Source organism: Bufo gargarizans, chromosome 3, assembly GCF_014858855.1.
Source record: "Bufo gargarizans isolate SCDJY-AF-19 chromosome 3, ASM1485885v1, whole genome shotgun sequence".
Lineage (NCBI taxonomy): Eukaryota > Metazoa > Chordata > Amphibia > Anura > Bufonidae > Bufo > Bufo gargarizans.
Genome location: NC_058082.1, coordinates 519,553,842 through 519,567,185, shown reverse-complemented (window position 1 = coordinate 519,567,185; position 13,344 = coordinate 519,553,842). Strand labels below are relative to the sequence as shown.

Here is a 13,344-nt window from a genome sequence, read left to right as displayed (position 1 = left end):
CTCCATGACATATTAGCATGTGAAATCCGTCTCCAGATGTGGATTACGCTCATAAGAAGTTCCCATTATGACTCCTTGTATTTTTAAATACTGACGCTTACAGATTCAAGTGCGTCTTTGTAAAATGCTCTTTTTATTAGATACGTTGAAGTGGAGGAGAGGGGGGTGATGGAGGGTGCAGATGATGATACATTAAACCTGCCCTGGATCACTATGTGGATGGATCCAATATTAAATATGCTAGATCACATCTAGAGTCCTGGAAAACACGTCAAGCCCATGTTAATTCAATTTAACCATCAATAAACGCACACACAAGAGGGGAATGTGAGGCCATGGTAATATTCGGGAATCGTGTACAATATGATTGTTCATCAGGGATACGGTATTTGTCCTTGAATTATCGTCACTCCCGAAATAAGTATAACACTTCTGCAGTATATTCCATAATCAAATGATATACATTATATATATATATATATATATACATACACTATATATTCTGTATATATATATAGAGAGAGAAAGAGAGAATCTGTTATATGCCACACATTTATCATCGACATATGACTGTAGATACGGTTTAATATTGCTGATTATTATTATTATATTATTATTATTATAGTCTGCCTCGTGTATTTCATATGTATTTCATCAAGTAGAAAAGCCAAAATGCAATTGCAAAATCTGGTGCTTCTGAAATAATTATTCTGCAATGACAGCATTACATACATGATATAAATAAAGTACAGATATTTCTACAGATTTTTCTGTATCATAATGTATCACATTTACAGCCAGTAAACCCTTTGGCTCATGCCCGGTGTCTATTGTGTGTATTGCTGGTTACCTTGTGTCTATGGGATTTGGAGCAGCAATATACTATGTAGCATAGATGAAATGTATAAAATAAGAGATGATGTCCCCAGCCATTTCTCATCTCAGCGCTGTGCCCTTTGGATGAGAGCATTGAACCTGGTCTATCATAATGTATTGGCAGCAGATGAATCCATGGTAATGAGGGGGCTCCAGTCCAGGCTTTGGTGCCAACCATTGGCTAATCTGTGTATGAAGAGTAGCAGGGAGTGCCTGAGCCAATCCAGTAGCTCTGAGTAACACGTGGAGGAGAGGGGCTCAGGAGCTGAGCTGTGCACTTCACTACTGCCTGCTGCCCTGATCAGGAACAGGGGGGACAGGGGACTGATGTGGATCTGGGATCCTGAACACACTCTCATCATACTCAGTGACAGCAACCACAGCCAGCACCCTTACAGACAGCACCCTGACAGCCAGCAGCAGCACAGAGAGGAAGAGCCCAACCATGAGCAGCCAGTATCATGAGGAAGCAAGTGAGAGGCCGGAGTGCAAGAGCAAATCCCCCACCCTGCTCTCCTCATACTGCATAGACAGCATCCTGGGCAGGAGGAGCCCCTGCAAGATGAGGCTGCTGGGCACCCAGAGCCTGCCACCACTCACTGCCAGGACTGACCAGGAGAAAAGTTTGGAAGGTAAGAAAAGAACCGAGATCTTCACCTCCATGCAGGCCTGTCTGCTCAGCTTATGCCGTCAAATGAAGGCAACTTTTCCAACTCTAAGACACTGACAAGTAGCATATGAAATGCACTTACTTTTTAATACTACATAATGGTCGTTTCTAAAATTCCACAAATTGTAAAAATCAATGGAATTAAGAATGTGTGGGTATTATTTATTTGGTTCTTATTATTGCTAATATTATTACTCTTATTATTGCTATTATTACTTCAATCTGTTAAGGCCATTTTAGGCTGAAATATTGATATCGGCCTTTGATGCAAATAAAGGCAAAAATGGCTTTCTTTTCAGCAAGAACGCAATTATTATTATTATTATTATTATATTATTATTATTATTATTATTATCATTATTCATATACCGGTACATCTCTGAAAACATTTAAAATTGTGTTTCAATATATCCAAATATTAGTTATTGTAGTAAATAAATAAATACAGAAATATATGATTGGCTAGATATCAAATGAATAGATAGATGTAAGATGGATAGATATATTTAAATATAAATATATATTTTTCCGTTTTATAAAAATAATAATTTGATTTAATTCTACATTTATATGCAGACTGTAGATGAAAATTGACCACTTTTCAATGTTCAATTCAATGTAAGGATGGAGTTATTGTTCATCATATAATATTTCTCACACTTAATATGTCTGAAAGCTTCCACTTTTGGTCCATGCCTGGTTGATACAACAAGTTCCAGTCTGCCACCTCCATCTCCAGAGCCCTGAGCCGCCATCTCCTGTTCTCAGTAACGTGCCTATGTAACTGTATCCCTTCAGTTGTGGCTTTAATAAACATACGGAGGGCTAGAGGTGAAATCTACTTGTACATGTGTTGAAATTCCTTGTTGACAGTAATTAGAGCGTTTCCAGAGGCATCCAATTACCAGAATGTGTGATGTTAACTGCACCATTCAATCTAGTGCACAGGAGAATGGCTCTACTATAGTGGGTGTGTGGTGCTAAATTGTTATCTTTACAGCAGAGGAGTAGAGATAGCTGAGGGCATCATCTCCTAGTTCTTCATGGTCATTTTAACACTACATCCCATGTTCTTCCTTGTGTGTTTACAGTATAAAATTTAGATCTGCTACATAATAAATCCATGATATCATGGTGTAATCACTTTTCTTCTTCTGTCTTTTCCCGACTCCCTGAAGGTTCTCCAAAGAACAACTCTAGTTTTGATGCTGAGCTGCATCTACCTCCTAAACTGAGAAGGTTATATGGTCCGGTGGGGGCAGCTGGGAGGCTGCATATTCAGACTCTGCCTGATGCCAGGTCAGCAGTGCCCAGGTCGGATAAGCCTGATCGGCTGCTACTACTTGGGAGTGCAGGGGAAAGCAGCTGGGAGAACCACAGCCTGAAGATCAGCCAGGCCCCACAGGTCAGCATCAGCCGGAGCAAGTCCTATAGAGAAAATAGCGCCCCCCTGCTGCGAGAAGACCAGAGCAGTCCTGATGGTCTACAGCAGCCACTCCAGACCGGTGCCTCTCTGCAGGACAGACTGGGAGTAATATCCCAAAATCCAACAGAGGAGGAAGAGGAAGATGAGGAAGACGAGGATGATGAAGAAGATGAGGATGAAGAAGATGAACCAGACAAGCAGCACAGCAGTAATAACACCAGCAACAATCCTAACAGAGGACTCCTGAAGGAGCAGCACCCACAATTCCAACAACAGCAGCAGCAACAACAACAGCAAGCAGGTTGTGGACCTGATGGAGACATGTCTCCTAAGGAGGAACTTCTACTTCATACTTCAGATGCTGATGGCAAAGATGGTGAGGACAGTGTGTGCCTGTCTGCTGGAAGTGATTCAGAGGAGGGCATGCTAAAGAGGAAACAGAGGAGGTATAGAACCACCTTCACCAGCTACCAGCTAGAAGAACTAGAAAGGGCTTTCCAAAAGACCCACTACCCGGATGTCTTCACAAGGTATCTTCATAGGGGTTTATTAGGTGGCTGGGGAAGGGGGTGCAAGTGAGTGCCAGTGCAATTGACAGTGTCTGTGTAAAGTATAAGAAGTCTGTGCCCATTTACCGTGTCTGCAGAAATCAGACAGTTGTCCCCGTACAGAATATTTTATGTATTTATTTATTTTATAATAATTGTCTTTAATAATTGGACTAATGTTAACTTCTAGTTTATTATTACCATAACATGTAATTCCCAGCCTGCTTTTAAATGACATTTACTTGTCTGGGTCTCCTATTTTTATTATCAGAGTCACCCACAGCCCGGTAATGTTTGTAATTCCCAGAGTAGGGTGATGTTCCTCTCACCACTGCCCAATGTATTTATATCCCTCATGTCAGCGATGCCTCAGATTAGTTACATTGTGTGCGGATAGGCGAGCCTCACCTCCAGATCAGTAGCCAGAGCCTTCCCAGGGCACCTGATCATTGTCACTTATTCCAGTGGCGACTACAGTGACAGCACAAAGAACACGATAGATAGATAGATAGATAGATAGATAGATAGATAGATAGCAGAAAGAGAGACAGATACAAGATACATACACATGTATATTGAGAAAAATTTTCATTTCTTTAATTAGTTTGGAATCTCTGCTTATTCCAAAATACTAAAAAGCACAGAAAATAAAAAATATTGTCTTGCTGACAAAAATACCTCACTGGACGCAAACTGAAGCATTCTGGCATCACAATAATTAGCTTCAGTTCATTTATTTTTTTAATCTGAAAAAAAAATTGTAATATTGCCCTAATTACAATTAAAAAGTGGCTAACACGCTTTAACTTTTTTGGCCAACTTATGCAGAACATTATATTATCCATCATGAGTAAATAATAATAGATTTTTTTTTCATTCTTCTTTTCTTTCTTTCTTTAAAAAGCAAATCTTAAAGTTGGAATGGTATTATATCAATCGTAGGCACTAGTTCCAATTGAATAATTATAACCTCCAGATCAAGCAAACGTTAGAAAGCTTATTAGGATTTAGACACTTATAAATAACTGAAATATAAAAATGGCAATAAAAACAAATGAACGCAAGCATGAAATAATATTTATATGCACATTTTATGTGCATTGGTTATTAAAAGCAATTGCCTACTTGCATTGCAATATTTTGAAAAACTATATAATATACATATATTTATTATTTGTTATCATATTATTTCTAGTATTAGTAATAGTAACACTGGTAGGTTTGTTTTATGGACTGTATGAAGCCAGTTTTGTCTAATGTCTGATACTATGTCTTATTCATTTTTGTGTTCATGAAGAGAGGAGCTAGCCATGCGCCTGGATTTGACTGAAGCCAGAGTACAGGTGAGTCTGGGTGTGAGGGTCTGGTGCTCTTAGTACAATATATGTTTCTCTATCTAATATTTATATATTTATCTAATATCTATCTATCTAATATCTATCTATCTACCCCTATCATCTCCAGCTTCTCCTTTACACATGCATGCCCTTTACAGCCTATTTATAGAAGCCCCAATGTCACTGGTGCTGCAATCACCATCTAAATGCTACACTGAAAACAAATCAATCTCCCCTGAGTCCAGGAATTAATTAATCAAACAAGGTGCAATTATTACATTCCACCTCTGATAAGTGTGAAGGCCACTGGGGAGGAAGCCCCGGCAGAACACCATAGTGCCCATGAATGATGCTTGGGGTAGGTGGAGGAGGGCAGGTGGCATGAGTGGTGCCAGCCCATGGTACCTCTGAATGGAGACCTGGTTGTTATAGACAACTGTGCTGAGCTCCAGGCAGGTATTTGGCTGTGATGAAGCCTCCAATCGGGCTCCATAAAAGCACACTTAGTGCTAGAGCAAACAGGGCTATTTCATGGCAGAGGGCTGTTTGATTTGCCCAAGGAGCTGGCTAATGCTATTTGATTTGCCATTTTTGTGATAGCATTGATCTAATGGCTGCCCTGGGAGTGAGTGCAATGCTATTAGAGGTGTTTGCTCTCCATATCCTGAGCCAGGGCTCAGAACCACAGAGACGATAAACATTGGGATGCCCTGATTGCCAACACTAAGCAGATGTCTCCGAGCAAATCACTTTACTGGTACAATCAGGGCTGATAAAGCCTCATAAATTCCATATGGCTCATTTAATACACAACAGCTTCCAGCATTAGGTGGGGGGCGGCGGGGCCCCCTCTTTTTGTTGACACATTTCTCCATTGTCAAACAGGGATGTGACAGTAAAGTGAGTGGAGCTGGCACCAGGGGGACAGTCGTGGGAAAGTCCTCTATCGCTGGAGAGGACCACCAAATACTATTCAGGGTCCCTACAAGCCCCCGTGGGTGCTCCTAACTAGGGGCCACATACTGACAAATGAGAGATGATCTGCAGATGAATATTTATTCCAGACATGTGGGTTATTGGCGCTCACAAAATCCCACCAGAAATGGGCAATTTCCGTTTGATTTCCGGCTGCAACAAACCATTATGTCCCTACAGTTTGGTATAAAGATTAGAAAAATATAAAAGAACGAAATTCTAGAATATATTTATTTTGGGTTTATTTTCGTTGTTTTTTGTTTTATTATTTCATATTTATTTAAATTGTAATCCAACGGGACTAACGGGTGGAAATAGTACAACGAAACAGCTAGAAAATAATAGGAACATAATAAATGCAGAGCCGGCTAGCAGCGAGCCGAGCAGATGCGGGATACTGCCGCCCTGTGTGCACACAGGCCCATAAACGACCACTGATGACAGGCGGCAGAGAGCGACATGGCGTTTATAGAGCGGTAATGGGGGATTTACGAGCAGGTTTCATAGGTGAGCACCTTCCTGTCATCTGCCCGACACCAGTACAGGACTGGCTGTATACAGGGCACTGGCCGGGGGATGGGGCTTTCAATACAACTATGTAGTCTACTAGAACGTAATTATCTATCATCAACTATTATCTGTCTAATATCTATCTAAAGTATCTATCCATCTATAATCTATTTATCTCATGTCTATCTAGTTATCTATTTATCTATCTATCTATCATCTATTTATTATCTACCTGTTTATCAAGATTGGTTTGTGTGTTTTTATAAGGATTGTGTTTACTTACATATATGTTATATAGCATAGTAGAGTTAATACAAATTACCTGGGAGCCTGATACAGAGACATATTCATTATATCTGTGTGTGTATAATATATATATATATATATATATATATATATATATATATAGTGAATCCTGTATATATATATATAGTCTGTGTATGAATCATTTAAATATATATATATATATTGTGTGTGTAGCCGGGTGCTGCCTCCTCATCAGCCCAGTCTCCGCCATTAGTGTGCAGTGCAGCAGGATCTGATCACCTGCAGTGTACACGGCTCTCTGCTAATCAGGCTCCTGTAATATACTACATCCCCATGCTATTCCCTATATACTACAGCTGACGTCCTGCTGCAGGCATCCCATGTAGTACATCTCACCCTATATATACATGCTGTGTGTATATATATATATATATATATATATATATATATATATATTACAGTATTTATACACTGTGTATATGTGTGTGTGTATATATATATATATATATATATATATATATATATATATATTACAGTATTTATACACTGTGTATATGTGTGTTCACAGTACTTTTTACTTTTTCCCATATTCACCGTTTGTGTCTTAGTCCATTTAGTGGTGTGCTGCTGCTTCTTCTAGTTCTATATATAATATATGTACTGTGTGTAATGTACTAGATATGAAGTAGAACTACAGGTCGCAGCAGAAGGGTCTATCAATAAGGTGGTCTTCTCTGTCTCTCAGGTTTGGTTTCAGAACCGAAGAGCCAAATGGAGGAAGAGGGAGAAGGCGGGCGCCCAGACCCACGCCCCGGGCCTGCCCTTCCCGGGCCCGCTGTCTGCCAGTCACCCGCTGAGCCCATACCTAGATGCCAGCCCGTTCCCCCCGCACCACCATGCCTTGGACTCTGCCTGGACCGCCGCTGCGGCCGCCGCCGCCGCCGCCTTCCCCAGTCTACCTCCCCCGCCCGGCTCCACGTCGTTATCCCCCGGCGGCACCCCACTAGGACTCAGCACTTTCCTGGGGGCGGCTGTGTTCCGGCACCCGGCCTTCATCAGCCCCGCATTCGGCAGGTAAATACGTCATAGGACTGCATTAGATGACATCAGGAAGGCAGGGTGACGTCACTGAATGTACTTATTTATTCCTCAATAACGCTCTTTCCTGCAAGTCAAATAGTTCATGTAGGGGGGGTACCAGCCTCACAGGTTACAAACTATCAGCTTATTTCCTAAAAGTTTGGTGAAGGATTATTGTAGTGAAGAATGAATGGGGGCGACTAATTATAGATACAGAAGTGTCCACTGCCCCCCATTAACGGACCTACAGCCCAAGGCTGGCAGCCACCATGCCAAGGCCCAAGGGAACATCTTCATCTCTCTCCTCTAAGATCGATCTGTCTATCAAATCATTTATCCCCTTGAGTCCCTACAAGTTCATTTATTGAGTGCAGTCTACAAAATAAAGCTTCTTCTAGTATACAGCAAATGCTAAAACTAATACTGTTCCATCTGGAAACCATCCAGGGAGCCACCTATGGAGAATACATACCCAGGATATTCCTTTAGTTACATCCATTCCACAGTTCTGGTTACAATATTCCATTCATGGTCATATTTTGTGGCCTGCTTCTAATAACATTCACATACAGATTTGTGGAGATGTTTCTGGGTTTTGGAGATATGTGGGATAAAGGACATATCCTGAGGGCAGATAACTTACTGGCCTTCCTATCAGTCATCAGCTGCTACAGAGAGAAGACAGACTGGAGTCCAAGCAGTGGCTCCTCTGGTCCCACACACCAATGTCCCTGTTTCCCATACACTCCTGCCCATAACGGGATGTTCTCAGGAAATGGGTAAAAGTTCCATCTCAATTAGTGAAGCTCATAGAGTTACTGGAGTCATTTTTGAAGGACACATCCTCCCTGGTGTTTTTGGAAGAGCTCTACTAGCTCATTACCCACCAGGCCATGGGTCATCAGTTGTCCTTCTGCCTGATATCTGAGGTCCATAGCCAAATACATGGTGCAGTGAGGCTCTCATATAGATAGTGACACTTCTCCATCACATTTGGTTTTGTTGTGATGGGATGGTCCCTGCAACATTTCAATAAATTACAAGGGTTTTATACATTTTAACTAAGGGAAAAGCCTATGCGTGGCCTAGTGTGTAAATATAGTGCTATATCCCTCCCCCCAGCTCTCTGTATAAGAGGGAATGATCTACTAGAGGTTGTTATATTTATACAATACAGCCTCATGCACACGACCGTATGTATTTTGCGGTCCGCAAAAACGGATCTGCAAAAAATACGTATAATGTCCGTGAGCACGGAACAGCTGGCCCCTAATAGAACTGTACTATCCTTGTCCATGATGTGGACAATAATAGGACATGTTCTAATTTTTTGCGAGCGGAAATACAGACATACAGAAACGGAATGCACACGGAATACCTTCCGTTTTTTTTTTTGCGGGCCCATTGAAATGAATGGTTCTGTATACGGTCCGCAAAAAAACCTGAAACAGACACGGAAAGAAAATACGTTCGTGTGCATGAGCCCTAAGGGAGATTTACTAAGCTGAATGCACCAGAATTTGGGCTGAATTTGCAGCATAAAGAAGTTGCCTTGTTGTCTTTTATTTATTAGGCTTTTTCAACACTTTTTAAACTTCAGATGTTTTTGAAATATGTCTATAAAGGGGCGTGGCTTAAGGGAGTCTTAAAGCACACCAAATTGTGTCATAATTGCACAAAAATTTGGTGCGAAACATTGATATAAATTAAGCCAATCAAGAGGTAGTCTAAGGAAGTGTCCAAAATGTCTAGTAAGGTGAGAGCCACTATGATGGGTTTGGTGCATCTTTCCACCTGTCTGGTCTAGTTTTACGCTGTCTAAATTTAAGGCTGTCACAAATGAATTTTCAGACATACTTGAGCTATTTTTCTGTCGCAGATGGACTGATGCCCCTGTTTGGTGTTTTTCTCGTTGGTAGCCGCGCAGTGTATCCTCCGTTCTTGTCTTTGCTAAGCTCACGGCTCCGCACACTACAGTATCTCTCAGTAGCAGAGCCAAGAGTCTTCAAATATCACAGCAAGGAGGCTGATGATCACAAGCCTGGCTAATGGAGAGTCTATAAATCTCCCCGTGTCTCCTAGGCCTGTCACCTGTATTTTGGTGGCTTCTGTGGGGAGAGCAGTAAAACATCTATAGCAAAGTATAATTGCTCTTCTGTCATTCAACCGGGATGCCAGGCTGCTGATGGGGATTTGACGTTCAGCTGAAGAGGAAAAAAAACGTATTACTTCCAGCTAGAGGAAGGCCACTGACATTGAGCGGCAGCTGAGCTCCCGGGGTGGAGCCTTAAAGGGACATTGCATGTGAAACCTTTAAATGATTGTACAAGAAATAATAGATACACATTTTTTTATATAATGCAATTGTTTGCATCCTAACATTGATCACTACCTGACCTTTGGAAGCCATTTCTATGCAGACTACTAATTTGATGTAATGACTGGGCCTGTATGGTGACTTTTTAGGAAATGGTTTGATACAGCTGTAATTCATCCAATCACATGCAAGAATATAGAATGTGACCTCCGAAAACTGGCCGCACATGGAAAGACAATACCTCCTAAGCCAACAAGCACATATATGATTTAACATGTCCATCAGAATTGAAGTAGAAGTTTACAAAACCAGAACTGTCTTTTTTTTAAAGAGACACTTCAATCAAACTATTGAAACTATATTCAAAGAAAACTTTTTTAAATTTTTTTTCAAGAATTTTGGCTTTTTTCATTTTGGCAGCACTATACAATTGAAAATGAAATGCAAAGTAACATCCTTCGGTCGCAGTCAACACAAATAATAAGTCTTCCAATATTCGATAGGTAATCCATGGTTAGTTTGTTGCTGCTGTGAGGGGAATATACTATCTGCAAGGTAATCCTCATTATAACAGTAGGTGTAGAATGGAGCCAACACCATGACAGTTTTGTTGTTCTCTTGATAGGCCTAGACAAAGTTGGCCACAGAAGAGCATGGCATTGATTAGTGTAATGTGTGATGCTCTGAACGGGTTATCATGGAGGAGGTGGCAACGGGTTCTTTTTGGGAGCAGTGATGTCTGACTAAAAAAGGCTGTTTGTTGGGCTAAACCTCCAAACAAAGGAGGAAGTTAAAGAGGTAGAACATGAAGTAGAATACAAGAAGTGGCTTCCAAAAATGATATCCAATTATACCCCAAAAAGACATAGAATGCTCACATATAGCTTGTTAATTTGTGATAAAAAAAATTGAAAGGTGTATTTATCCATAGCAAATAGAAATGTCCACACATTCTACAGAAACCACCCCATTTAGATGTAGTCACAGAAATGTCTGCAGTTAATCTGTAGTGTGTGAATTTACCCATATTCTGCTGTAGACACAACTGCGTTTCCCTTTTGCTGCATGTCTACAGATATTCTGTCCCCTACTATGGCAATATGATTACAATCCTACCCTTGCATTTGTAACTACACCCTTACCACGGTGACACCAAGAACACCATGACCAGATGTCTCTGTGCTGGACAGTAGTGATGAGCGGCAGGGGCTATATTCGAGTTCGCGATATTTCACAAATATTTTGTAGAATATTCGTCATATATTTGCGAATTTCAAGAATTCGAGATTATTTTATTGAACGCGAAAAATCGGCAATGTAAAAATCACGTAATGCAAATTCGTAACGCAAAATACAGGCATGGGTCAGTATGGCTACATTTTTCAAGCTGGTAGAAGTTTCCTGAGACTGGAGAAACTGGTTGGCACGGCAGAACATTACAATAGCTTTATATGCAGATAGAGTCAAGTGCTTCAATATATTCGCGATTGCGCTAATCGGCAGTGATTAGAATATTTTTTCGCATTACGTGCAACTTCACATTTTAGCAGGTCTGACTACAGATTACTGATTGGCGCACTAAGTATTGTTATTAACTTGACATTGCTTCCTTCTCATTGCAAGAAGCAGAGAGGAATATTGTGTTCAGATCGAAGAATAGGCGGAATATTCGATATAACAAATAAATAGCACTCCATTCTAAATATTCGCAAATTCTCGAAGTGGCGACACTCGCGATAAAAATTCACTATTCGTGCTCAACACTACTGGACAGAACGCAGCATGTAGAGTTTTTCGGTCCGGCTATCTCCAACTATAGATGTCAGAGCAGGAGCAACTCCCAAGTTTAGGTTTTGAGCTTCTTTAATAGTTCTGCTCAGTAATGTGGTTATTTACTAACATATTTACACAATGACATACAGACAATGGGAGGTTGACAAATATCAGTTTTATATGTTTTGTGGTGTAATTCATTGTGACTACTGTTTGTATCCCGTTCACTAGTATGTTCCATACACCTCAGCGGGTGACTATAAATGGAGGATATGGAATAGGCTACATTGAAGAGAAGGTGAATTTAAACATGTCTGGGATAAACACATGTCCATCCTATAATATTATAAGGGCAGACTAGATGGACCAGGGGGGTCTTTTCCTGACGTCAATCTTCTATGTTTCTGTACTTCCTGCACCATGATATTACATTGCCTTTATGTCTGAGCACACTATCCCTTTGCTCTGCAGGCTCTTCTCCACCATGGCTCCCCTGACTAGTGCTTCCACTGCCGCCGCTCTTCTCAGACAGCCCAGCCCTGCTGTGGACAGCGCAGTGCCATCCGGTGGCTTATCAGACCCAGCCACAGCTGCAGCGGACAGGCGGGCGTCCAGTATAGCAGCCCTCAGGCTCAAAGCTAAAGAGCATGCAGCACAGCTAACACAGCTCAACATCATCCCCGGGAACAGCACAGGGAAAGAGGTCTGCTAAGCCCGGCCCCCCTCCCCCCCCCAAAAAAAATAATAATAAAAAAAAAAAAAATCACCAAGCAAGACCAAATGGAGGGCAAGGAACACAGCCGAGGACCAGAGACTATAGGACTGTGCTAGAAGAGTCATGGAGCATCCTTGTCTCACAGTAATAATGAGTGTACTACATTATGCAGCTCCAGAGCAGCAACCTTGGTACTGTATGACGTCACTGTTGAACCCCCCCAGCCCCGCCCCTGCTCTCTGTGACATCATAGCATTGCTGTAGTTAAGCAAAAGAAGAAAAAAAAACAAGCCAGTTTTATTTCTGTCCTTTTCAGTATGTTTTTGTTACTTTTTATTTTATTTCAAGGACATTCCCTAACTTCTGTTCGCTACCAGGTAATTAACCCTGCTTCTGCCAGGATGCTATTCATTAAAGCAGGACTTTCCATTGATGCAACCACTCCACTTAGCTGAATGATCTAGTCAGTGCACTTACAAGAGATGTATATCTGTATCGTATGATTTTCTTTCGCTTACACCAACCAAGGTTCTTTTTTTTGTTTTTATACCAAACCAAAGGGAAATGAACTGTCAGATTTATGGACTGTTGAAGTCACTAAACTGTGATCGCTGATTCTGTACATAATAGCATTGTTATAAAACTAAGGAAAAAGAGCTTTGTATATTTGAAATGTTATAAAAGAATTGCACTCAGTGTAGTGTTGTAAGTTTGTCAAACTGTAGAAATCTATCTGTGTTGTAGATACCACACGATTCCTAGCACATATATTTATGTAAAAACCCTTTATTTAACTTATTAACTGTAGAGCTTTCCAAACCTTTAAATCAGTGCTACCGTACCTGTGTAA

At 40.9% G+C, this 13,344-nt stretch overlaps 1 protein-coding gene across 1 annotated transcript; it reads left to right on the top strand.

Annotated features, from left to right (window-relative positions):
* The first annotated feature begins 1,206 nt into the window (after positions 1-1,206).
* ARX (aristaless related homeobox) lies at positions 1,207-13,101 on the top strand. The gene is made up of 5 exons (XM_044287625.1): positions 1,207-1,508; positions 2,725-3,502; positions 4,818-4,863; positions 7,355-7,683; positions 12,251-13,101. Exons 1-5 carry the CDS (start codon positions 1,322-1,324, stop codon positions 12,489-12,491), a joined length of 1,581 nt encoding a protein of 526 aa, XP_044143560.1. The 5' UTR covers positions 1,207-1,321; the 3' UTR covers positions 12,492-13,101.
* The last annotated feature ends 243 nt before the right edge of the window (positions 13,102-13,344 follow it).

What these genes read in the sequence shown, in the direction of transcription:
- ARX (XM_044287625.1), top strand. Translation starts at nt 1,322, where the DNA reads ATGAGCAGCCAGTATCATGAGGAAGCAAGTGAGAGGCCGGAGTGCAAG. An exon ending in TGACTGAAGCCAGAGTACAG is followed by an intron (nt 4,864 to 7,354) that starts GTGAGTCTGGGT and finishes TCTGTCTCTCAG; the next exon opens with GTTTGGTTTCAGAACCGAAG. An exon ending in ATCAGCCCCGCATTCGGCAG is followed by an intron (nt 7,684 to 12,250) that starts GTAAATACGTCA and finishes TTTGCTCTGCAG; the next exon opens with GCTCTTCTCCACCATGGCTC.